Source organism: Propithecus coquereli, unplaced genomic scaffold, assembly GCF_000956105.1.
Source record: "Propithecus coquereli isolate 6110/MARCELLA unplaced genomic scaffold, Pcoq_1.0 Scaffold65, whole genome shotgun sequence".
Classification (NCBI taxonomy): Eukaryota; Metazoa; Chordata; class Mammalia; order Primates; family Indriidae; genus Propithecus; species Propithecus coquereli.
This window is the reverse complement of record NW_012152507.1, coordinates 7,189,989-7,217,231: the sequence shown is the minus strand read 5'-3', so window position 1 is coordinate 7,217,231 and position 27,243 is coordinate 7,189,989. Positions and strand designations below refer to the sequence as shown.

The following is a 27,243-nucleotide window of genomic DNA, read 5'->3' as shown; positions in this document are numbered from 1 at the left end:
GGTCCCCCCAAGTCTCCTGAACAGGAAGGAGCCTTGTCCTCTTAAGAAAATGACATAGGGGTCAGGAACGGAAAGGACGACTTGGGGGAAAGGACCACGTACTCGGTCCAACCAAGAGGGCCCTTGGAACAAGCGACTGGCTATTGAAAAAGTTATCTGGGAACATCTGCCTACCTTTTTACTTGTAGCCTTTGCCTCAGGTGGCAAACTTCATTTCCCCTGCCATTTCTAATTTCTTGTAATTTAGTCAGGTGAGCTATTTTATATTTCATTATTAGATTTGGATATTTGAGGTAACATTTCAATTTTGTATGTATAGTGCTGACTTTTTTGTTGTTCAAAATTTAAGATTGGTAACCTGACTTGTGGACTCCTAACTTTTAAGGTAATGTGGGCATTACACACAGCCTACAGCTGTCAAGAGATGGACTCAACATCACCTTCATTCCTTCAAAGTCAAAACTTACCAAAGTGGGTGTACATTTGTCTGCAGATGTTGTTTACCTTGAGATCTAAACTGTAATCTGAACCGAAACTTGTGTAAAGACTTTTCAGGTGAAAAAGACTGGATTTATTTAAATCCAGCTTGCTCATCAAACACAACTCTAACCTCTTCTCTTGTGTATTTTTCTGCACTAGGCGCAGCTGTGTAGCAGGTGAGTAACGCTGGGCAGCTGTTAAGGCGGCATGTTGCAGTGCAGAGGGCTTGGCTGTTTCCTGGTTTCTCCTGATTGCTCCTGTGCAAAGGAGCTACCTGTGCACAGCACTACCTATGTCCTTTCTTATCCAATTATTTTCAAATATTTTGTTTTTTTCGTTCATTTGTTTATGTTTAGCGTTTAAACCTCCTTGAGCAGACCTCCTGCTAGAGTGGATTTAGGAAGTATCTCGCACCAAAGCTTGAGAATAAGGAGAGGCCACAGAGACTGTGACGTTCCCAAATGAGGAAGCTCGTGGAGCTTCAGGCTAAGCCAGGTCTTGCGCTGGGGTGCCTGACCCTCTGGGAGATATTCTGTTTCCTTTGGGCAAGAAATATTGACTAGAGTCGAGTCCCTGGCGAGTCAGCAAGCTGAGAAAGAGATCTCATTTGTTCAAATGTTCAAGTCTGAGTTAGTGCCTCACAGATAACCCAAAACATTTTTAAAAATAGATTACCCCCAACATTCTCAAGTACCTAGAACATACCTAAGACTCCGGACTCTGTTGTTCATTATATTGTAGCCATGAAGTCTGAGCACTCTGGTACTCAGAACGAAAGTTGTGCAGTCATAACATTTTGCCCAACCACAGAAGAATTTACACATTTCAACAAATATATTTATCATTTATGTGGAATCCCAAGGTGCACCCCTAGCTGGCCTAGCCCAAGTAATTCCACCCCAGGAAAGGAAAGCCAGACACAGTGATGATGACATCGTCATCTCAATAGCCACTCTCCTCCAGCAGGTGGCCTCTGGGTGGGCAGGTGTGTTTAATCAATACCATAAAAAGAACAAAGCCATGACCTGGGTGAGTATCACAACATGTCAAACAGTGAAAAATATTGAACCCCACCACAGCTGAATTTTGAAGATCTAGAGCAAACTGTTTGAAGAACTACTTCTATGTTTCACCAATTTACGGTACTGACATCAGTGGCTCCTTCTTGCCAACAGCAAGTCTCAGGTCCACACAGACGTTATGTAACCCACTGTCCTGAGACCCATCTTACTTCAGCAGCCCCGATAGGAGGCAGGCAGAACTTCTCCCACACGGTGCCCCACCATGGGCATTTCCACACACATCCAGGACCTCACTCCTGTGAACTAAAAATCTTAAGCCCCCTGCCCCCCAACAGCTAACTGAATGGACCCCCTCTTGGCCAAGGGGATACCCTAAAACTGAGTTGCTGGCCATGAGAAGGGAGGTCAGATAGGCCTCATCACCCCCACCTCCCTTCTTGGAGATATCCTTTGTAACTTATTAACAGGCCTAAGGCTATGCAATTTACATTAAAAACTACCTCAGTCTGAGTATGAGGCCAGTAGCTTGTCTCTGATTAACAGACTTCCTTAACTTAAAACATTCCAAGCCTTTAGACAAAGCTTCATTTCTTTAACCAATTACAAATCAAAGAGTCTTTAAACCCACCTATAACCTATAAGTACCCGCTTTGAGATGTTCCACCCTTTCAGGCTGAACCAGCGTATGCTTTCCCTGTATTGATTTATGACCTTATATGTAATTCCTGTCTCCCTGAAATGCATAAAACCAAACTGTAACCCAACCACAGCAAGTCCACTTATTCAAGGATTCTTGGGCATGTCTCTGGGCCATGGTCCTCAAATTTGGCTCAGAATAAACCTCTTTGAATTATTCTAAGAGCTTGGCTTCTTTTGTGTTGACACTCCATAATTCTGGTTGGGCGGTTAAGGCAAGAAGTCCCTTGCCAGCACTCAATGTGGAATAGCCTGAGCCTTTCTTGTAGTGTAGATCCCCAGACCATTCTAGACCCATGCGGGCTTCCCCAGGCTCCTTTCTTCTCTGCTCTGCACCCCCGGGACTTGAACCCTCCTCCTGACCTCTTCCTAGCCTCTCCAATACTACTCTTCCATCTCCATCCTGGCTGGAGCTGGAGGTAAAATCTCCCACCTCCCTACTTTCTTGTTAGTCCAAAGAGAGAACAAAGGAGTCACTCCTTATTGTTGCAGGGAAGCAGAAGTCAACACACACACACACACACACACACACACACACACACACACAATTTTGGTACCTTACAAAGCTCTTGTCTTGGTGTCATTGATCTAATTTCTGACTCCCTTCCCTGACAGGTAATTTTGTCCCCTCCAAAACTAATGTTCAAATGGAATCCTCAAGGTGGCAGTATTGAGAGGTGGGGGCCTTTAAGAGGTGATTGTGTCCAGAGGGCTCTGCCTTCATGAATGGATTAATCCATTCATGGATTAATGGATTGGGGGGTTATCATGGGAGTTGGGCTGAGCCCCCTGATTTACAGATGGCAGGACTGTATGAAAAGAGGAAGAGAGACCTGAGCTAACACACCCAGCCCCTCCCCATGTGTCGCCCCGTGCTGCCCCAGGACTCTGCGGCATCCCAACCAGCAAAAGGCCCTCACAGGATGCAGCCCCTTCACATGGGACTCAGACTTTATAACTGTAAGAAATAAACTCCTTTCCTTTATAAATTAGCCAATCTCGGGTATTCTGTTATAAGCAACAGAAAACAGACTAACACAATCCTCTCTGGACTTGCTCCTCTACTTTTACTCTCCTAAGGCTCGCCTAAACTCTCCCTCATCCTGACCCAGACTTTTCCAAAGGCCATGCAGAACCCACACTCCCAGGTGGTCTCCAAAGAGACAAATCAAGATAAAATGATAATTACTGTTAATTAAGCCTTTAATACGTGGTAGGCACTGTTAAAAGATGATTTGCATGGATTATCGAATATATTCCTTACAGCAATCTATGAAGTGGGCATATTATTTCTATTTTACAGATGAGGAATCTAAGGCTCAGAGAGAAAAAGTCAATTTACTCAACTCCCCATAACTTCTAGTGAGTGACAGAGGTAGGCTTTAAACCTAGGCCTGCTTGATTCCAAACCTGCCTTTTTTATAAAAACAATGCCTGCTCCTAGAGACCACTGGACAGTTGACACCTGGATGAAACTATTGATCAGGTAATGCTTGTTTCTTTACCCTAACACATAACAACAATGAAACCTAGAAAGGATCACAAAACTCATTAACAATCTAACATGGAGTTTATTTATTATGGCTCTGAGCTAGTATCAAGTCAGCTGGGATCTTTACCAACACACCATCACACCGGACACTGGGTTATCTTGTGGATAATATCATTCCGATGGGACCAAGAGAATAGAAAGTAGCAAATTCTAGGTCACGTGGTAACATACATACATATACCAAGAGTTGAAAGAGAAATGTGATTGGAATATAGGTTCTTGCTAAATCGATGAAGTTCTTTTAATCCTGGTGTCTGGACTACATTGGGATATCTCCTTCAAAGTGAAGGATAAATTGGTGAACACTTCAATGCTTCAAATACTAGGAAAGAGTCGCAGAATTTCCTGGGCCTCATTGGAATTTGGAGGCAGCACATATCATTTACCAGGTAAAAAGGCTGCCTGTTCTGGGTTGGACCCAGCGCAAGAAAATGACTTTCTGCCAAGTGAAGACTGTAGTAAAAGCTGCTTTGCCACATGTCCCTTAAAACCCAGCTGATCCAGTTGTGTTTAAACATCTGTGACAGACTGGGTTACTCTTGACTGCCCACTGAAATCACCTGATTCCATCCCATCTGGGAAGTTTTTAAAAAATAGTACTGATGTCTGGTCATACTTCCAGAAACACTGATTTCATTGGTTGAGAACCACCAACATATAGAGATCAGTGTTTCTCAAAGTTTGCTGTAGATTAGAGTCACCTGGAGAGCTTGTTAAAACAGATTTCTGGGTCCTATCCTACAGTGTCTAATTGACTAGGTCTGGGAGGGGCAGCCCTAGAACTGGCTTTTCTTAACAAGTTCCCAGGTAACACTGATTCTTCTGTGGCAGAGAAGGGAACAAGAGCTGGAGAACCCCCGTGGAGACGTCAAGCTCCTATAGGAGAATCCCAGTGGAGTCTTCTACATCCTTGCTACTCCAAGAATGGTTCATAACCAGCAGCATTGGCAACACCTGATATTTTATTGAACATGCAGGATCCCAGGCCCCAGACCAATCATACTGAATCAGAATCTGCCTTTTAGCATGATCCCCATATGGTTCAAATGTACATTTAATTTTGAGAACCACTGTTCTGGGATTTTGAAGCCCATCCATTCTGTACTCAGCCCTCATAGTGATCATTATGAAACATAAAATGGTGTGGCTGGTTAGCTCAGTTGGTTAGATGGTAGTTGTAATGTCATTCTTCTACGTGGGTCTATGTCCTCCATGTGCTAAGCGATGGTGGTCTTCTACATGCCAGAGTACAGGGAAGATGTGTTGACACTCAATGACAACTCTGAATTTCTTCCACTGTTCAAAAATTGTTCCCAGGTTTCAACATTTTTAACATATAAGGAGCCCCTGATTTTAACACCGTATTTTGGTCGCATGTATAAGATAGTCTACTAACATTTTTGCCCAAAATCTTTAACCTTCAGCTGTGCCTGGGTCTAATACTTCTTCCTGCCAATATTGGTGATGCTCCCTCATCTCCAGGGCCTTTTCCCCACCAGGTATTTAATAAATGCACCTCCCCTCCTTTGGCCACCTCTTGGAAAGGAGAGGCTATTACCATGGCATGGACATCCTGATTTGCTATTGCTTAGGCCTGCCCTGTGTGTCTGTGTCTTTGGATTCCATGTAGATTTTTATTTGTAAATTATTTAAATTTTTTTCATGACCAGAAGAAACGTCATTATTGTAAAACTGAGATTCTGGATGCCACGTTCCACAGATGCTATGGTTCTGAATTAATAAGCACCAAACTCCTGAGTCCCAGGGTCAGTTCTGGATATAGCTGAAGTTGCTGGAGACATATGTGAAATTGCTACCATCCAAAACATAACTACTAACTACTGTAACAACAAAAGGGGGGATGCAACAAAAGGGGTGGTCTGTCACAGACCACCACTAATTCTAACTTGAACTGTTTAAGCAACTCCCCTCTGGCTAGTTCATTCAGGTGTTGAATGCCGGATTCAGCCAGTTCTGCTCAAAACACATGGGATTGTGAAAATCAATAATTCGGTCAAAAATATTAGTGAAGCTAGACGTGATTGGAAGAATCATTTTATTCAATTGACCCTGATGTAATCCCATTGTCACCAGATAATGGACTCCAAATTGTTATTTTCCCATTGCTAGTAAACCTGAGTTTGTTTACATCTTACTAAGGGAAACAATTTTGAGTGGAAATATTTCTTTGAAGCCTGAACATTAAAATATTTTTTTAAAAAACCGTACATACTTCTATACTCTGAAATGTTAATCTCCTCTTGCCTTATATTAAAATCTAATAAAATAAAATTTAAAAACATGAAAAGGAAAGACTTTAAAATTTTAAACTCCATCACAAATGTAAAATGTTATCACCTTAATTTCTTTTACATATTTTTATAAACAAATAATAAAGTTTGTTTATAAATAGAAAATTTTCCATTAAGATGAAATCCTGATTCCACATGAATGTATTCCAAGAGCCAGAAAGAAGTTTTCCCTTTTGGACTCAACCTCAAAATGAAGCAGCATGGATTCATGGTCTGGGTCTGTATGTTCCACCAAAAATTGAATTCAATCAGCACCATTCCTTAGCAATTTACAAATGTAACTCATGGAACTGTCCAACCAACCACATGCGGTAGGTGCTATCGCCATGTTAAGCTGAGAAACTGAGACAGCATGAAATTAAATAGTTTTTCAAGGTCACACATGGGGTAATAGATAAAGGTAGGATTCAAAATCAGGTTGCATGGTTGCAGAGTTCATCATGTAAACAATTGTTTCCATTTACTAGGAATTTGGTTACTTTGGCTTATGTTTCCCTCTAAGCTAAAGGTCCTTCAATAGAGAATTTTTACCTTGCCAGGAAGAAGGAACTCTACGTTCTCCAACTTTTAAGATTAATTTTTAGTCTTATTGTATGCTAATTAAGAATATTTGATTTTATTCTTTGCTTTTATAATTCATTGATATTTCCTTTTCACTCCAAAATGTTACTAATTTTGGGAATGACCCATTGGCACTTGAAAAAAAGGAGTTATCTCTATTACCAGGTACATAAATTCTACCTTACTGTTAATGCAGTTTAAGTATTCTGTATCATTATGCATGTCTATTTTTTCTGTCTTGGACCAGGACAGCTGACTTTAGTTGCCCTATTTTTAATGTGTTGCTTTAACTTATCTTGAATCTATTATATTTTATACCTAAATAACTTGCACGAACATTCATGACTGCTGTATTTTCATTAGGTAACTCAGTCTGTAGCATTATAAAGAGCTCTTCCATGTACATTTGGTCCCAATTCTAGTTTGTCTGATATTAACATCCATGACTTTTGTTTTCTGATTGTTTGCGTTTTCCTTGGCATAGTTTTGCCCATTCTTTTATCTTTATCCTATAGAATCACTTTACGTGAAATACAAGTATTTTGTATAATTATGATTAAAACTATGTATTTTTTTGAATATTTTTTAATGATTTTATTTTTCTTTTCAGATACACACTAGGAATAATAAATTTGATAAACATTAATAAAGTTACAAAACATTTCTGAGGCCAGACTGAAGGCTGACAGACTCAATTAGTCAAAAAGTTGAGTTTGTGCTTGAGCAGAGGTTGGTGGTGGCCTGGAAGGTAGAGCAAGTCACAGTTTCAGAGCAGTGAGGAGCCCTGGGCCTCACTGGGACTGTAGTCATGTCCAGGGTAAGCCAGGGTCAGTGATTCAGAGGCCCAGAGAATACTCAAGGATCAATTAAGGGACTCAGATTCTCAGCATCATTACGTGTTGGCTCAAACCACTGTGGGGGCTAGAGGCTTACCTCCACAGGGGAGTTATCATGGGGAGGGCATCAGAAACAAGCCCTGTCCATGGGTTCTAGTCATGGTAGGCTCTAGAGGCACATTAATGGTCAAGAGTGTGCTGAGAGGCCAAGAGCTACTACTGCATCCTGTGGCAACCTATGGGGTAGGGAGGTCCACTTCAGTTGCCAGTTGTAGCCCTGGATGTCACAGCAGAAAAAAATATCTGGAAGCCTTGGAATGTGTCAGTTCTTTGAGATAAAAGGGTCTCCAACAGGGACAGGTGCAGGCCAGAATTCTCCCTTGGCTGGACCTTCTGTGATTCCTGGGGTTGAGGGTCAGAGGCACCACCATCTTTGGCAACATCTAATAGCCATGAGTTCAGAGGATTCAGATCATTCATTGGTGGCAAATATCTCCAAATTCAGAGGTGCAGCTCAATCTAGGTTTAGTCCCAGGAGATTATGGCAACCTTAGCTGGGGCAGGATTCTACAATCATAGAAGTGGTCCATTGCTGCAACCTCAGCCAAGTCCACAGGGGTTGGGCAGTCCTGAGCAGCATCCCTGGAGAACTATTTCAAAGACACAATGGCATTGAGAGGAGTCAGGGGGACAATGTCAGGGAGATCCAGGTCAATGCTGTCCAGGGATAGCAGGCAGGGGCCAGGGTGCATCTGATTATTGGGATCCAGTGGGGGCCCCAAGGGTTGGAGATCGGGGGCACAGCAGCAGCCAGATGCCATGGCAGGATACAGGAGTCCAGGGCTCAAAGGTGCAGGCTCGTGCATCAACCCTCCATTAGCAGATAGGGGATGAGGCTCCGTGCCCACAACTGAGTGTGCTGTGCCCTGCAAGACTCTCCTCTTGGCGTCAGGCAGGAGGGTCGGCTCCTGAAGCCCCAGTTCCCGAGGACGATGACCAGGACCACTACCACGACCACGACCACAACCACCACCACGGTGACCACGACCACGACCACGACTATGACCACGTGTGCCAGGTGAGGAAAGGAGATCTAGGGTGGTTGGAACCAGGGTCAGCGGCAGGACCGGGGCGGGATCTTGGAAGCTGTGGGCAGCAGTGGCCCCGAGATGGGGAGCAGCCCCTTGGACCACTAAAAGACGTGAGGTCGGAGAGCTTAGAAGGGCACCCGGGACCACAGGCCAACTGGAAGGTCGGGCTCGGCGACTGTAGGAGCCCCTTAGGCCCACCCTGGCTCTCTGACCCCTGGGGGCCACAGACTGAGGGAAGTCTGGGGGCCGGCAGGGTGGGAGGAGCCTCAGGCCCAGCGCGGCTCTCCTGAGCACTTGGATCTCGCTCTGGCTCAGCTCCTGGCTGGCTGGCGCCCTGGACTCCCTGTGGTCCACAACCATTCGATCTTCCCCGCGTTTCCACAGCTCATAGCGCTCGGGTTGCAGGATGCGCACGAAGGCATCCATGGAATAGGTCACCCTGGCCTCCCCGCAGCTGCACTGAGATGCGACTTTGCCAGAATCGATCCATCGCAGGGTCGCGAAATTGATGGCTTCCGCGCAGTTGAAGCCATGGTTGAAGCCAGAATGGTAGCCATAGGGAAAGGTCACCATGAACTCTCCAGCCTCCTGAGTCATGCGACTGAAGGGAATCCCATTGTCCTTGAGGACAGTGGGCGAGATGAGGGCCACCTTGTGCCTCAGGAAGGCCTCACAGCCCCGGGAACTGCCCGGGAAAAGCTCCTGAGCCAGACGTTCCAAGCGCTGGCTGTGTTCTGGGGGCACCGCGTACCAAGTTTTGGGCTCCCCGAAGTGCAGGTAGTTGATGCTGTAAAGGTCCATGTCCTCCGTGTGCCAAGCAAAGGTGGTCTTCCACATCCCAAAGTACAGGTAGGGAGTGTTGATGCCTTCGATGACAACTCCACATTCCTGCTCCAATAGGTCCAGAATCGTTCCCAGGTGCCCAAGGTTCCACTGTTTAGTGTTTTCATCAAACAAGGAGCCACTGACATCAGCACCATAAATTGGTGAATCATAGATGCGATTCTTCCAATATTTTCTCTCCAAATCTTCAAAATTCCGGTGTGGTGGAGCCCGATATTTTTCACTGTTTGACAAGCAGCGATACTCTCTCAGGGTCATGGCTTTCTTCCTTTTATGGTATTGAGTAAACACCCCTGCCTGCCCAGAGGCCACCTGCTGGAGGGGAGCAGCTATTAAGATGTCATTGATGTCATCATAGGTCTGTCTGGCTTTCCACTCCTTGGGAGGAATTACCTTGGCTACGCCAGCTCGGTGTGCACCTTGGGATTCCATATAAGCAATGTATTTGTTGAAATCTGTAAATTCTTCCATGGTTGGGTAAAATGTCATGATTGTAAAACTTGGGTTCTGGGTACCAGCGTCCTCAGACCCCATGGTTACAATATAATAAGTAGCAGGTCCCCAAAGGGGATCCCCTCTAGTCAGTATTTTTTGCCAAAACGAATAAAGTATCTACCGCAGGAGCAGGCACAGCAACACAAGTCCTGCCTCAGCCCGAAGCTCTGTGTGGTTCCTCAGCTGGTGGTGTCACTATCTCTGAAGCCCCTCCTGATCCTCACGTTTGGGTGCAAGAGTAAACCTAACCCCACTCTACTGGAAGGTCTCTTCAAGGAAGTTCAAACACTAAACCTAAACAAGAAAAATATAGAATATTTTAATACAAGTGCATAGCAAAAGAAATAGTCAGGTAGTGTTCAACTAATCAGAATTGGTATGGTCTGTTAATATCAGGATATAAGGTCAAATCATAAAACAAAAAGAGAAGCATCTAATTGAAATAAAAGGTGGAAAAAGCAAGGTTTGAATGAATTCAGCAATCGACTCAAGAAACTGAGTGAATTAACATGAAAGAAAATAAAGATGTAAGCAGAAAGAATGGCAAAAGGAAACAGAGCACCGAATAGGGCTAATGACAAAAACAAAAAACTGATTCTTTGAAAAGGGTTAGAATTAAGACCATAGGCACGAAGAGAAGAGGGAAAATACAAATAATCCACATCATGACAAAATGGAGGACACAGCTAATAATCTAGTAGAGTTTTTGTTTTTTAGTACAATGGATTCTTATCAACAATGTGGTGGTTAAAAATTTCTCAAAAGACAAATATCCAAATATGGTCCAACATAGAAATAAAGCAACCAACCTTTCACCAGCAATATCTCAATTCCAGAGGAAAATACTCCCTGACCCAGAGAGGTTTTCTCTTGGTAGCTAGACCGCAAATGAAGCCAGAGGTCCCAACCACCCTGGCTTTATAGCTGGGCAGCATCCTAATCCGATTAGTACCCAGCCAATGTAATCACAGGTCTCATTTCCTGCTTTGACATCTCACTGTATCTATGCCCTTCCCTTTTATTTAAAAATTTTAACCAACCTTAAAAAAAGCCTAAGTGGTTGAAAATCAAGGAATAGGAAAACATAATCCGGATAAATATTAATCAAAGGAACCTAGGGTAGCAATATTAATATAAAATGTATTTTTAGGGTTAAAAAGGACATGTTTATAGTTATTGAAATGAAAAATTCACTAGAAAAATACTACAGTGATGAACTTTACGCACCTAACCGCATAGCACTGACACATAGAAAAGCCAAGATTGAGAGTTACAAGGTAAAATTCCTGAGTTCTCACTTCCCAAGAACAATGATCACTACCATGTTGGCCAGTTGAGGGGTGCAGAACCAGGGACTATTGACCTAGGGTGGGTGGCGGGACCCGACTGGGGCAGAAACTTGGCTGCAGCACTGCAGGCTGCTTGGGTCACGCAAAAGCCCAACTCACAGGGGCGAACCCAGTAGATCCCTCGGCCCATGGCCACAGGCCGAGAGGGATGTGGGCCTGGCGTCTCAGGAGGTGCCTCAGACCCAGAGCTTCTCTTCCAGGCACTTGGACCTCCCTCCAGGTGGTCAGCTCCTGGCCAACCTGCACTCTGGATTCTGAGGGGTCCACAACCCCACCGTCATTCTTGCATTTTCACAGCACTTAGTGCTCAGACTGCAGGATGTGCACGAATGTATCCATGGAAAAGGTCACCCTGGCCTCCCCCCAGCTGCATCGCCAGCCCACTGTGCTGTAATCAATCTATCCCCAGGTAGCAAAATTGATGGCCTCCTCGCAGTTGAAGCCAGGGTTGAGGCCAGCAGGGAATGTCACCATAAGGAAAGGTCAGCTTCAGCCTCCTGATTCATAAAACTTAAGGGAATCCCATTGTCCTTGAGGACAGTGAGCCAGGTGAGAGCCACATGGGCCTCCGGAAGGCCTCCCAGCCCCAGGAAGTGTCTGGGAAAAGTTCCCAGGGCAGGACTTTGATGGCACTTGCACATTCCCTGAGACAGGTGTTGACTGGTATCTCCCAGCTGGCCCATTCATTCAGGTATTGAATCCTGGATTCAGCCATTTCTTCTCAAAGGAAATGGGATGTTTCTTTATTGTTAGTTTAGTCAGAAAAATTAGTGAAGATATATATGACTCAAAGAACAACTTTATTCAGTCAGCTCCAATGTAATCCCATAGTCACCTAATCAATCACTGACCACAAAATGTTCTTTCCATTGCTAGTAAACCAGTATGCTAGCTCACTAAAGGAAATGATTTTGAGTGAAAATATTTCTGTGAAACCTGAACATGGAAATATACAAAGACGTACACATGCCCCTTTAGCCTCCAGAGGTAACCTCATCTTGCCTCATGTTAAAAATCTAATAAAATAAAACAAAAATAATTAAAAATCATCAAAATGAAAAGTAAAGATTTTAAACTCTTAAACTCCATTTCATATGTAAAAAGTACTATAAGTACTTGCCTTAAATTCTTTCATATGTCTTTTTAAAAACAAGAATCAAGGGTGGGAAGACAAATAGGGAGTTTTCCTTTAATATGACTTCCTGACTTCACAAGAACATATACAACATCCAGAAATGTGATTTTCCCCTTTTCAACCTCAAAAGAAAGCATCAAGGACTGATGGCCTGCTCCTACATATTCCTTCAAAAACCAAATTCAGTCAGCACTATCCCTATCGAATCTCTTAATCCTCTAAACTCACTCAACTCAATTCTGGAAAATTCTCCAGTTTCCCATAGAATGAAAATAATTTTCCTGAAAAATCTGCAAAGTTTTGCCTAAAAATTTAAACATGGCAATATACCAAAACTAGCTACCCAAGAGACCATATTTATGTGATATATACATATGTTTTAATCTAGAAAAAATGCAAACTCCATCATAATTTCCAATGTAAAAGTGAAAAATGTCTCCACAACTTAAAACCAAATGCTTTAAACTTTTAACAGAGAAAATTCTCACTTCCTAATCAATCTCAACTTTTAACAAGAAAAAAAATAACCCAAAATAATATATAGCCCCATTTTCACTAATGTGACATGCTAGTTTCAAATGAGACAATCCCATCCCCTAAAAATACTGTTCTCTCTGGAGTCATCCTCAACAGGAAAGGGAACAGAATGGGCTCAAAGGTCAATAATCCTATAAATCAATTAGCGCTCTCTTAATCCAATCCCCTGGCTCCTGATTGTGTGTTCAAGATATAATGAAACAATCCGAGTCACGGCACCAAAAAAAAAAAAAAAAAGATAAAATGAAACATACTATTAAAAGCTGGAAAAAGATTGAAAAGTGAGGATCGAGACATACTTTTTGTCAGTAGAGAGATAGTTGACAAGCTCTAGGCAGATGATTTCACTTAATTAGTTATTCAAATAAACATGAATTAAGTGACTACAATGTTTAAGGTAACAAGTTAGATTCAATAAACAATATGAAAATGAATGGAAACTTAAATGTGGCCGAAAAGATGTTTATATATAAAATAAGGAAGGAAGCTAGGACATGTGGAGCATCAGCATTGATTGCTAAATTGGATTTGAATATTGAACCCAACATTTGCTAATCCTTGATCTTGAGGATTTGATTCAACTTTTCCACACTTCTGGTTCTTCTTCTATATAAATGTGACAGATAGTAGTATCTATCTCCTTAGTTGATTCTGTGCATTAAACGATAGACTGATTTTGAAAGACTTAGATTGGTTCCTGGCATGCTGTGTGTGCTCAGAATGTATTACAGAGTGTTAGAGACTTAGGAGGAAGGAAGTCTGAAATAATAAAAGAAACTTCATCAGTGCATAGGGATCAAAGTCACAAGCTTAAGAACAGGAGGAGTGACAACACTGAAGTTATGAGAAGGTAGGAAGTTTGGAATGGGGACTGGATGTGCGTGAGCCTGGACATGAACAACAAGCAGGTGAAAGCTCTCTAGAGAGTTTGATTACAGTGGTCAGCATGCTGGGCCCTCAGGTCTCTCACCTCTTCTCTTCTCCTAAATGATCTTTTTCTCCACCCCAGCTTAGTCACGCCTGTGAACTCACCTCTCCTAAACGCTGATTTTAAGAATCCTAACACCAAATACCCTTTCAGTCTGCGTCAATGGTACCCAACAATATTTTACCTAATTGAGAACCCTCAATTGTTTGGCCCTGTTTGGTTCTTTGCTTTTATGTTTAATAATGATAGAAAGAGTTCTGCTTGAGTTCTGCTTCTTCCCTCCCCACCCCCCCGGACTTAGGAGAGTGAATGTCTGCCTCCTCCCTGCAGAAATGCTAGGGACTATTTTCCTGAAGAGTTCATAGAAGTGAACTCTGGCAGCAAAGAAGCCCTGCTAGGTTGAAGAGTCAGAGAACAAAGGAAAGAAAGGTGAGCCCCCATGTGGGTTTTCCAGGTACTCAACCATATCAACCGCAACAAAGCAAAGTAAATTTGGTCTCTTCTCTTCCATCACTTATAGCTCTATTTTTCTCCATCAATTATACCCGTCAGTCTATTTCAATGACTGGCAGAAATGCCTTAAATATTTCCCCTGTAAGTAAAATGCTGGTTTGGGGCTAAAATAGCTAAGAGATAGAGAAAACGTTTTCAGTTCAAGGAAGTATTCACGTACTGTTATGTGAGTGTGTGTTTAGAACAAGACTAAATACTGAAATTTTTCAAATGCTTAATAGCACCCATGAAAAATGATCTTATAACTTTTCTTCTTGGATCTACTAACAGGATAAGAATTACTGCTAGATTAACTTATTTAAACTATCATTGCTTTACTGTCTTAAACTCCATTTAGTCATAATATCTTGTTTTTTTAATGCAGTTAGATTCTCTCAGCCAATGTTTAAATTAAATAAGTATATGTCTATAATTTTCTTTCATTATGCCATTTGTTAGATTGTTCTATCGATGTTATGTTTAGCTTAAGACTTAGAATTTTTTCTTCTTTTCCAACGCCTAAATAGATTTAGAAATACCTGCTGTTTAAAATTTCACACACTTCCTGTATGAAATTGTTGGGTCTTAGTGATTTTGGAAGAGGTAGGTCCTTCGACATCTTTCTGTATGTATTTCTAACAGAGAAATGTATGTCTCACATTTTGTATCTCTTCTGAAATTAGTCTTAGTAAATTAATTTTTCCTATAAATGTATCATATTATTTGAGACTTTTACTGATTTATTAATTATATTACTGTACAAGTTTTATAACTCATTAATTTGTGCATATAGGTATGTGTACTATTTCTTTCAGTTTATTTTTTCCTAACTTTTTGAGTCAGAAGTTTAATCCATTTAGCTTCATTCTTTTAATTTGGTTGAAAATAAGTTTAAGGCTGAAAATATTCCTCAATACTCATTTGACTGAATCTCATATAATCCTATATGTATTTTATTAATTTTAAAATCCAAAAGCACCCCAACAATGCTCATTGTTTCCCAGGAATTGATTTTAGCACTTTCCAAATGTTCTCTTAGCTCCCTCCCACCAACCACATGAAGCAGGTGCTATTATTATCTCCATTTTACAGTTGAAGAAACTGAGTCATAGGAATTTAAGTTATTTATCAAGGTCAAACAAGCTGGTAAGATGTAAAACTGGGATCCAAAATGAGGTCATTTGGCTCAAGTTCATCATGTTAATGAATATTTATACATTTTCTGGGAAATTATCTATTTTCACTTATGTTTCCCTCTAATCTAAAGGTTGTTCAATAGAGACTCTTTAACCATTTAGAGAAAGGATGTCTATGTTGACTGATTTTTGTAATCAATTTCTGATTTTATCAGATGGTAATGCAGAATGCTTTTTTAATTTCATAATTTATACATGTTTTCTTTTTACCCTAACATAATGTCAAATATTATGATTGATTCACTGGCATTTGAAAAATGGGGGTATTATATATTACCAGGGATATAAGAAGAGTCTTGAAAAAGTTCATGGAAAATACACATTGTGAAAAAACTATGTGTGGGTTTCAAAATTCTTTTGCACCAAAATAAACTTGTACTAACTCGTTATACTACATCTGAACAGGATCTAGATTGAGACACTAAGAAGAAAAAGACATCAGTTTGAAAAGAGCCCCTATCAGAGCAACATGAATTCTGCTACAATTGAAGTAAGAACAAACGTCAAGCTTAGGGTGGAGCTTGAGTGGAACCATGATGAAATCACTGATGGTTCGCCAAATGTTTATCTAGGCAATGTCCCAAAGAAATCAGCAGTATACAAATGGATCACTTGTTTTAAGAATGGATGTTGAAGATGAAGCTCACACCAGTAAAACATTCCCATCAATTTGCAAAGAAAAACTTTGTCTTCTTTGTGCCCTAATTGAAAAGGACCAACAATGAACAGCACAAACAATACCCAACACCATAGACATCTTAATTGGTTCAGCTTTCACTAGCTGAATGAAAAATTAAAACTGAGCAAAGATCCACTGGTTGGGTGCCAAAACCATTGTGCCCAGATCACTTGCAGCCAAGAGCAGAACTGTCAATGAACATTTGAAACAAGTGGAATCAAAATCCTGAAGCATTCCTTTAAATAATTGTAACAGGAGATGAAACGTGGCTTTACCAGTAAGATCCTGAAGACAAAGCACAATCAAAGCAATGGCTACCAAGAGGTGGAAATGGTCATGTTAAAGCAAAAGCAGACCAGTCAGGAGCAAAGGTTATGGCAGCAGTTATTGGGATGCTCAAAACATTTTGCTTGTTGACTTTCTGGTAGGCTAAAGAGCAATAATATCTGATTATTATGAGCGTGTGTTCAGTAAATTATACAAATCTTTTGAAGAAAAACACCTGGGAAAGCTTCATCACAGAGTTCTTCTCTACCACAACAATGCTCTTTCTCATTCTTCTCATCAAAAGGGTTATTTGGGCAGAGTTTTGATGAGAAATCATTAGGCATCCATCTTAAGTTCCTGATTTGGCTCCTTCTGACTTCTTTTAGTTTCCTAATCTTTAAGAATCTGTAAAAGGCACCCATTTATCCTCAGTTAATAGTGTAAGGAAGACTGCATTGACATGGTTTAATTTCTACAAACCTCACTTGTGTAGGGATGGACTAAATGGCTGGTATCTTTGCTTAAAAGGTGTCTTGAACTTGATTGAGATTATGTCAAGAACTAAAGTTTACATTTTTTTAATCTTTCAATTCCGTTTTTTGAGGAAATTTTTGAAGCCCCTGGCCCCATCCCTGCACCACAGGGAGCCTGTCCTGAGGAGGAAAATAGAAGGAAATGATACTTCACCAGGACTTGCTTCTCAGCCTCTCTGGTAGAATCCCCCCTGGGCCCCACAGCTCACACCCACCCCTCCCTACTCCCACCTGGAAACACAAGCCCATTTTGGAAAACCACCTGGATGACCCTCTTGTCCAAGGACTACCTGGGCCCAGTAGGGGTACCTGAGACACAAGTCTCTTTGAATTCTCTGGGCAGGCACTCACACTATGGGGATACAGTCAAGATTTTGGTGGTCTCTGAGAGGAGAATGCCAGGAAAAAAGAAGCCAACTATAAGAAGCACCCACTGCCCAGCCATGCTCACTTTACAGAAGCCCAGGAGCCTTGGGCCCCTCCTACACTAGGTAAAGGCTTTGAGTGACCTTCAAGCAAGTAACTCACTGTGAGCTTGGGAAGAGCTTCCTGGCTCCACCCAGCCTCCAGGCCACCACAGCCAGCAGCTTCCCATGGAGCCACATAGCGCCTGGGGTGACCACCAGCAGGAACAAGAAGACATCATGTAGACCTCTACCCAAGTTCTACAGAGGAAAAGAGGAATGAAAATGCTATTTCAAAGCCTCAGATACATTCATGATAAGAGACTACTGAAAGAAACTCTAGACTCCTAAAGCTGAGATCTAGAATAAAACTGAAGAGATCCATAAATTCCATGAAGTGTTAATAGGTTTTGGTGTGCATGTGTTTGGTAAAGGGGTAGAAGGGATATAGCCTTTAGTAGTCTTCCAAAGTTCATGAGAAGTGACAAATAAGCTTTTTAATCTATGATTTTAATTTAATTTCAATTGAAATTATTATAATTAAAATTTTGAAATGAATATATAATTACAGTAACAATTAATTTACTGCAACTATTTAATCATGCCTCCACTCAAAGGAGATGGAAAGAGATACAGATTATGTTCAATGAAGAATATGGAACATAATCTAAAAGATGGTTAATATTGTTTTAAGCAGGAATTGAAAAAGTAGCAGGTAAAACTGAAAGCAGGTACAATGAACAATTGGTCTTTGTCTGAAGTTTAAGTAAAGAGCAGCAAAATCCCATATCTTCATACCTATCCCATTCAGTTGGGAAAATTTATCTTTCATAATTTAACAGGCAATGATGGTTTATCTTTAGGAAAATTGAAGCTGAGATATTGAACTCAGGGACTCCAGCCACAGAGGGGGATGGGAGTGAGGTGTCTGGGTGCAAAAAAAATTAAGCTAATATTGAGATGGTGGAAGCACAAGATGGAATCATACTGGATGACATGGAAGAGAGTAGACTTAGAGAGGTGCAGGGCCCACAGTAGAACTTCCATGAACAAGAAATAAACTGTTATGTGATAAATAAAAGTCTTATTGCCCTGGAGTGCAGTCAGTAGACAGCCTTCAGCTACAGAGAGCTCCCTCAGCAAAGGACATGCCTCTTCCCACGCTGGCCCACATCCAATGAGTGCTCAGTGCTAGAGCATAAAGCTGGGCCATCTCTGCTCAACTCGGGACAACTCTGAGTTCCATTTCAGCTCCAGAGCTCTCTACAAGATCTCTGAGACCTCTGATACCATCTCTGGCCCTGAACCACAGCTCAACTTTCCCTCTTCTCAAGCCTGCTTCCTTCTCTCCTTTCCTCAGGTGTAGATCCCAAGGGCACTCTTTAATAAACATATTTGTGCCAACGTCTTAGAGTCAGCTCCGCAGTGTACATGACCTGCAACACTACTTTAGGTTTCACTGTGTTGCAGAATAATTTCCTGGAGAGAATAAAGATCTATCAGCCCCGACAACATTATAATCCTTCTTTGTATGGTTTTTCAGTGATGGGAGGAGACAGAAATGGTCAGGTGACTATCTCAGTTCCTTATGCATGGAATTATTGTTCCGAGCCCTGGTGAAAATATGTCTCTTTGAACACTAGAAGTCACAAGGAGAAGAAGCAAACATCTAGCCTTTGGCATGACAGATGACTCCCAGTTCCACTCCTGGATTTCCCAGAATGATATATTCTGCCTCTGAGAGGAACTGTATTATGTCCAGAACAATTGACTCTCGCATATGTTGACTATGTGGATGTAATATCATACTGCCCTTTGAAGAACTCTTGTTCAGTATCTTCTAAACTTCAGCACACATACATCACTAATAATGATACTCCAAAGTATTTTCCTTATTTATAATTATCCAGAACTGTGAACAATACATATGTCTATTATACAGGGTGGAAAATTATAGTTTTTAGTTATTAAAATGTTATTCAGCAATAAAAAGCAATGAAGTTCTGGTACATGGAGCAAGACAGATGAAACTCACAAACGTAAGGTTGGGGAAAAGAAGCCAGATCAATGAAAACATACTGTACCATATCATTTTTATTCACTACAAAATATGCCAAACTACACTCTGGTTACAGAACTCAGAAAGTTGTACACTCTGGTGGGGAGTGAAAATTGTCTGGAAAGTTCCAGACATGAGAGAATGTTATGGGGCTGTGGGAATGTTCTACATTTCATTTTGGGTGATGATTACATAGGTCTATAAAATTGTTCAAAGTCACTGAAGTGAAGATCTACGATGTCTGCATTTTAGTTCATCTATTATATAGTGAGGAAAACTGAATAGGAGACAAGAAAAGAAGCTGGAAAAGTGATAACCATGCTAATAAACTCTAGAAAGCTGAATCCTTGTTGGCAGGGAGAAAAGCAAGACAGCCACTCAATCCCAGTGCAGAACCAAAAGGGGTCAAGATTTTGTGACACCAGTTACCTCTGGAGTTGGGAGTGAAAATGAGGCTAAACACAAGAGGTTTGTTGAAAATCTGCTTGAGAATTTGTTGTTTCCTGGGCTGAGTTCCATCAAATTAGCATCAAGATGACTGCTTCAGACTCACCCCAGTGGTAGACTCAATGTTCTTGCTCTTGTATTCCTGGCGAGAACTGATGATTACTAAAATTAGATTGTAGTATTAGATTGTGAATATGGCAGTGCAGAGAAATAAAAGAATTCTGAAACGTCTCTGAAGATGGTAGCCTGGCTCACATTCCAATTTTGAATGTTAGAAGTTGCATCTCTGCTTGTTATCCTTCAGCAACATCACAATCTCTTCTCATGCAGATCGATGCCCTGGGAAGTTTAGGATAAAAAAATCTTGCTCTGTGACAGACATGAAACAGAAGCACCCAAATAATTTTCAGAAAATATTTCTCCTATTTCATTCCTATGTTTCTACTAAGCTTCTTCCAGACATTAGACTTGTGTTTAATAAGCAATCCTTTCAATCAATCAAGTCTTTTTCACCTGAAAAGTCATTGTTTTGTCTTTTTTTTATTTCAGGGTATTATGAGGGTACAAACATTATAGTTACATTTTATGTCTTTGCCTCACCCAAGTGAGGGTTAAAGGCATGCCCTTCCCCCCTACAATGCTCCTCATGTCCTTTAGTTGCAGGTTTACCCCCCCATCCCCCTAATCCCTGGAGAGTATTACTGCCATGTGATCACCCTAGTGTTGATCAGTTAGTACCAATTTGATGGCGAGTACAAGTAGAGCCCATTCTTCCGATCTTGTGGTGCCTCACTTTGGATAATGGGCTTAAGTTTAATCCAGGAAAGTATAAGAGGTTTTAGATCACTGTCGTTTCTTATGATTGATTAATATTGCATTGTATACATATACCAAATTTTAATAATCCACTCATGGATTGACGGGCACTTGGGTTGTTTCCACATCCTTACAATAGTGAATTGTGCTGTCATAAACATTCGGGTGCAGATGTCTTTATCATAGAATGTTTTGTGCTCTTTTGGGTAGATGCCTAATAGTGCTATTGCTGGATTGAATGGTATTTCTATTTTTAGCTCTTTGAGGTATCTCCAAATTCTTTTCCACAGAGGTTACACTAATTTGCAGTCCCACCAGCAGTGTAAGAGTATCCTGTCTCTCCGCATCCTCGCCAGCATTTGTTGTTTTGGGATTTTTTGGTAGAGGCCAATCTCACTGGGGTTAGGTGATATCTCATTGTGGTTTTGATTTGCATTTCTCTAATGATTAGAGATGTTGAACATTTTTTTATATGTTTGCTGGCCATTATTCTGTCTTCTTTTGAAAAGTTTCTGTTCATTTCCTTTGCCCATTTGTTGATGGGGTTGTTTGATTTTTTTCTTGTTGATTTTTTTGAGTTCTAGATAGATTCTGGTTATCAGCCCTTTATCAGATGTGTAGAGAGAAAATATTTTCTCTCATTCTGTGGGCTGTCTATTTGCTCTAATGATAGTTTCTTTGGCAGTGCAGAAGCTTTTTAATTTGATTAGATCCCATTTATTTATTTTTGTTGCTGCAGTGATTGCTTTGGGGTTCTTCTTAAAGAATTCCTTGCCTAGGCTGATGTGTGAAGGGTCTTCCCAACATCTTCTTTTAGAATTCTTAAGGTTTCATGCCTTAGGTTTAAGTCTGTTATCCATCTTGAGTTGATTTTTGTGAGAGGCGAGAGGTGGGGATCCAGTTTCATTCTTCTGCATGTAGCTATCCAGTTTTCTCAGCACCATTTATTGAAAAGAGATTCTTTCCCCAGTGTATAGTTTTGTCAGCTTTGTCAAAGATTAGATTACCATTTGCAGATGGTTTCATCTCTGGATTCTCAGTCCTTTTCCAGAGGTCAATGTCCCTGTTCTTGTGCCAGTACCATGCTGTTTTAGTTATATAGCCTGGTAGTACAGCCTGAAGTCTGGAAGACTGATACCTCTGAGTTTGTTCTTTTTATTTAAGATTGCTTTGGCTATACGAGGTCTTTTCTGGTTCCATACAAAGCGGAGAATTATTTTTTCCAGATCTATAAAGAATGATAATGGGATTTTGATAGGGATTGCATTAATTCTGTAGATCACTTTAGGTAGTATGGACATTTTAACGATATTGATTCTGCCAATCCATGAGCAAGGTAGGTTTTTCCATCTGCTTACATCTTCTACAATTTCTTTTTTTTAGTGTTTCATAGTTCTCCTTGTATAAGTCTCTCACATCTTTCATTAAATATATTCCTAGATATTTAATTTTCTTTGAGGCTATTGTAAAAGGAATTACGTTTTTGATTTGATCTTTGGCTTGACTGTTATTGGCATATATGAATGCCACAGATTTGTGTGTATTGATTTTTGTATCCCGAGACTTTGCTGAATTCATTTGTCACTTCTAGGAGTCTCTTAGATGAATCCTTGGGGTTTTCTAGATATAATATCATATCATCAGCAAAGAGCGAGAGTTTGATCTCATCTGTCCCCATTTGGACACCCTTAATACCCCTCTCTTGCCTAATTGCTGTGGCAAGCATTTCAAGCACTATGTTGAATAGAAGTGGAGATAGAGGGCAGCCTTGTCTAGTTCTGGTTCTAAGTGGGAATGATTTCAATTTTTCCCCATTCAATATGATATTGGCAGTGGGTTTGTCATAAATAGACTTGATAATTTTAAGGAATGAGCCGTCTATGCTTATTTTGATGAGAGTTTTTATCATAAACGTGTGTTGGACTTTGTCAAATGCTTTTTCTGCATCTATCAAAAGAATCATATGGTCTTTGTTCTTGCTTTTATTTATGTGGTGAATTGGATTTATAGATTTGCATATGTTAAACCAGCCTTGCATCCCTGGAATAAAGCCCACCTGGTCATGGTGAATTATTTTTTTGATGTGCTGCTGAATTCTATTTGCTAAAATTTTGTTGAGGATTTTTGCATCTATATTCATAAGGGATATTGGTCTGAAGTTTTCTTTTTTTGTTGTGTCCTTTCCTGGCTTTGGTATCAAGGTGATATTGGCTTCATAGAATGAGTTAGGAAGGATACCATCTTTCTCGATATCGTGGAATAATTTCTGTAGTATAGGTGTGAGTTCTTCTTTGAATGTTTGGTAAAACTCTGAAGTGTAGCCACCTGGTCTGGGACTTTTACATTTTGGGACGTTTTGATTGCTGCTCCAATTTCTGAGCTTGAGATTGGTTTATTCAGATATTCTGTTACCTCTTGGGTGAACTTAGGGAGGTTGTATGTTTCCAGGAATTTTTCCATTTCCTCCTCATTATATAGTTTTTGGGCATATAGGTTTTTATAGTAATCAAAAATAATGTTTTGTATTTCTGTGGTGTCTGTTGTGACCTCTCCTTTTTCATTTTTGATTGAGTTTATTAGAGACCTTTCCCTTTGGATTCTAGTCAATCTAGCAAGAGGGGTGTCAATTTTATTTTTTTGTCTTTTTGAAAAACCAGCTTTTGGTTTTGTTGATCTTCCATATAGTTCTCTTGTTCTCAATTTTGTTTAGTTCTGCTTTGATCTTAGTTATTTCTTTTCTTCTACTTGGATTGGGATTGGTTTGCACTTCCTTTTCCAATTCCTTGATTCTATTTATTAGGTTGTCGATTTCTAAACTTTTTGTTTTTTGGATATGAGCATTTATTGCTATTAGTTTTCCTCTCAGGAATGCTTTTGCTGTATCCCACAGGTTTTTATAGCTTGTTTCTCCATTATCATTTAGTTCTAAGAAGTTTTTGATTTCCCTCTGAATTTCCTCCTTGACCCAAGAATTAGTCAACAATAGATTGTTTAATTTCCATGACTTTGTGAGGTGGCGAGTATTTCTGTTGGAATTGAACTCTAATTTTATACCACTATGGCCCGAGAAAGTACACAGTATAATTTCTATTTTTCTGAATTTGTTGAGGTCTGATTTATGGCCTTGTATGTGATCAATTTTGGAGGAAGTTCCGTGGGCAGATGAGAAGAATGTGAATTCGGCTTTATTTGGGTGGAATGTTCTGTAGAGATCTGTCAGACCCTTTTGTTCAAGAGCTCTGTTTAAGTCCATTATTTCTTTGCTTATTCTCTGTTTGCAAGATCTGTCCAGTACATTCAGTGGAGTGTTGAAGTCCCCTGTTACTATGGTGTTATTGTTTATCATGTTATTTAGAACAGACAAGGTTTGCTTTATGTAACTGGGTGCTCGTGTATTGGGTGCATAGATATTAAGGATTGTAAACTCTTCCTGTTGGATCTTCCCTTTCACCAATATGTAGTAGCCATCTTTGTCCTTTTTTACTTTTGCTATTTTAAAGCTTATGTTATCTGAAACTAGTATAGCTACCCCTGCTTTCTTTTGACTTCCATTCGCCTCGATGATAGTTTCCATCCCTTGACCTTTAGTCTGAAGGCATCTCTGTGTATTACATGCATTTCCTGTGGACAGCAGATACTAGGCTTGTGGATTTTTATCCACTCTGCCAGCCTGTATTTCTTCAGAGGACAGTTCAGGCCATTCACATTTATTGAGAGAATTGAGATTTGTGCTAGATTTCCATTCATATTGTTGGGTGAAATCCTGTTGTTTCATTTTGCTCCTTGAGCCATCATGAAGTCTACGTTCTAGGCTTTAACTTTTGAATGATTTTACATTGAAGAGTGTCTATTATGCTGTTCAGTGTGTAATGCAGGTCTGAATACTTCCTGTAGGGCTGGTCTGGTCTTTGCAAAATCCATCAGTGATTGCTTGTCTGGGAAGGACTTTACTACTCCCTCATAGATGAAACTTAATTTTTCCAGATAAAGAATTCTGGGTTGGGCATTATTCTGTTTTAGTAGATTAAGGATAGGCACCTAGTCCCTTCTGGCTTGTAAGGTTTCAGTTGAGAAATCAGCAGTTAGTCTGATCGGCTTTCCTGTATAGGTTATTTGTTGTTTTTGTCTCACTGCTCGAAGAATTGCTTCTTTTGTGTTTACTTTGGTCAGTCTAATAACTACGTGACATGATGATTGCCTTTTCACATTGAGTCTCCCAGGAGTTCTGTGTACTTCTTGTATCTGGATATCAAGATTTCTGGCCAGGCCTGGCATATTTTCCTCCAGTATTCCACGAAATAAGTTTTCCAGCCCTTGAGCACCTTCTTCTTCTCTCTCTGGAAGACCTATGATCCTAAGATTCTGTTTCTTTACGTAATCCCACATTTCTTGTAAGTTTTGGTCTTGTCTCTTGTTTCTGAGTTCTTTTTCTTCATTTGATTTGTTCAGCATGTAGACATTATTTTCAAGCTCTGAGATTCTTTTCTCTGCATGATCCATTCTGTTCTTGAGGCTTTCCATTGCGTCTTGAAGTTCCTTGAATTCCTCCTTCATTGACAAGATTTCTGTTTGGTTTCTCCATAGTATTTCAATTTCTTTGGAGAATTTTTCATTCATTTCCTGGATTGTTTTTGTGGTTTCTTTATGTTGGGAATCTATTTTCTCTTCAATTCCATTGAGTTTCCTTACAATCCATAATCAGAAGTCTTCCTCTGTCAGTTTAATTGTATCATGTACATTGGTATTAATTGATGGAGATCAAATATTTTCTTTTGGAGGTGACTTTTCTCTCTGATCTTTCATGTTTCCTCTGTTCTTTCACTGATTCTTTCTCATCAGGCTACTTTGTCAAGGACTGGAGGTGCTGGGACTAATTTATGGACTTAATTTTGGAACTCCAAAGGGATGTTCCCTGGCAGAGCTGAGGACATGTGCTCTGGACCTGTGCTGTCTTAGTCAGGTTTTAGCCTGTTGGGTTATCTCTGGCCTGTTATCTCCACCTTCTGCTTACGGAGATTAGTGAGTTTGTTTCCCTTGCTTAGATTCCCAGGAGTTGGGTCACTTTTGTGTGTGTGTGACTCCGCTATCAACTATTTGGTTGAGGCGGAAGGTGCTGGGTTTAGCTATGAGGTTACTCTCTCTTTTATTGCTTGTATTTTGCATGGAGGAGTCAGTTATCAAGGTATTCCAGAACCTTTGTATTGAGCTCTAAACCCCCGAATGGGACATACAAGAGCCTGAGTCTTTGGGGAATGTTTTGCCACTTCCAAGGGATACTTGAGCCTTGTTACCACTTTAGATGAGGTGAGAAGAGCAGCAGGAATCAGCGTGCCTAAGACAGTATACTTCAGAAGTTGTTTGATCTGTAGCTAGGAGAGAGCTGCTAATGTTATTCAGGGCTCATTAGGCACTCTTGCGGAGGAACTCCTGATGGGTGTGTCAATTGGTGCAATTGCTAAGGACTCTGGTCGAGATTTTCCTTCCCAGACCACAAGCCCCTAAGATGACAACGGCCTGGGCACCAAGGGCAAGCTTTTGTGTTATGGTCTTACCAGATGATCAAAACCTATCAGCTGTACCACATCACAAACTGTCCTCTTTTGCTTAGATCCAAGGTCATACAGATTCAGGCTAGTCCTGTGGGGAAAGTGTTTTTTCTCCTTTCTCCCTTCCTTCAGGGGCAGAATCTGTCCTGGAGGGGTGTGGGAGGGGCATTTGCTGAGACTGCTGCAAGGCCTGGCCAGGAAAACATCTTCTCTCATTTCTTTCCTCCTCCGAGGGTGGGTTTTGCCCTGCCAGAGGTGGAGATAACCCATCAGACTTGGGGAAGGGCACTTCCTGGGGCTACCAGGCATCTCAGCTCGGGAAGCGGCTACCCTTGTTATTCAACCCCTTCAAGGGCAGAGTTGTCTAGTTGGTAAGAAGTACACACTTCAGGGCTGCTAGAGAAGCCCTGCCTAAGGCCCCAGAGGGACCCAGACCAGAAAGCAGCCTGTCCTGCTACTCCTCCCCAACAGATGTGGGGTCAGTCCCTTTGGTATGCAGTATCAGTGGTCTGATTGCAGCCAAGGGCCATCCACCAATCCTGTGTGGTCACAGCCCAGAGAAAAGCTTCCCTTATTCCTCCACACTACCAAGGGTGGGGGACTGTTTCTTTGGAAGGAGGCTCCCGGTTACCAAGTCACAGCGAAAAGGAAGTTGCCAGACCCAGCTGGGAAAACAGCCTCCTTCACTCTCTACTCGGCCCTTCCCGTTGTGGAGTCTCTCCATTTGGCCAGGAGCTCCAGCTACCAAGTCGCAACAAAGAGGTGACCACGTGTCTCAGCTTGAAGAGTGGCCTCCTTGGTTACTAGACATTCTTAGGGGTGCGTGCTGTCTCTTTGGTGCAAAATAGCCCAGCTGTGGAGATGCAACAAACGGGCTGCTGCAGTTGCAGGTTTCAGAGATATACATACACACACATACACACTCACAGAAAGAGAGTAAAAAGGAAAAAGAAAGAAAAGAAAGCGG

The 27,243-nt window shown here is 41.0% G+C and overlaps 1 protein-coding gene across 1 annotated transcript; it reads right to left on the bottom strand.

Moving 5' to 3' along the window:
* Nucleotides 1-8,109: 8,109 nt before the first annotated feature.
* On the bottom strand, nt 8,110-9,927 carry LOC105822953 (lysine-specific demethylase 4D-like). Its single transcript, XM_012660021.1, has 2 exons — nt 8,780-9,927; nt 8,110-8,464 (listed from the first exon to the last, which is right to left on the bottom strand). The coding sequence occupies exons 1-2, from the start codon at nt 9,925-9,927 to the stop codon at nt 8,110-8,112; spliced, it is 1,503 nt and encodes a 500-aa protein (XP_012515475.1).
* Nucleotides 9,928-27,243: the final 17,316 nt, after the last annotated feature.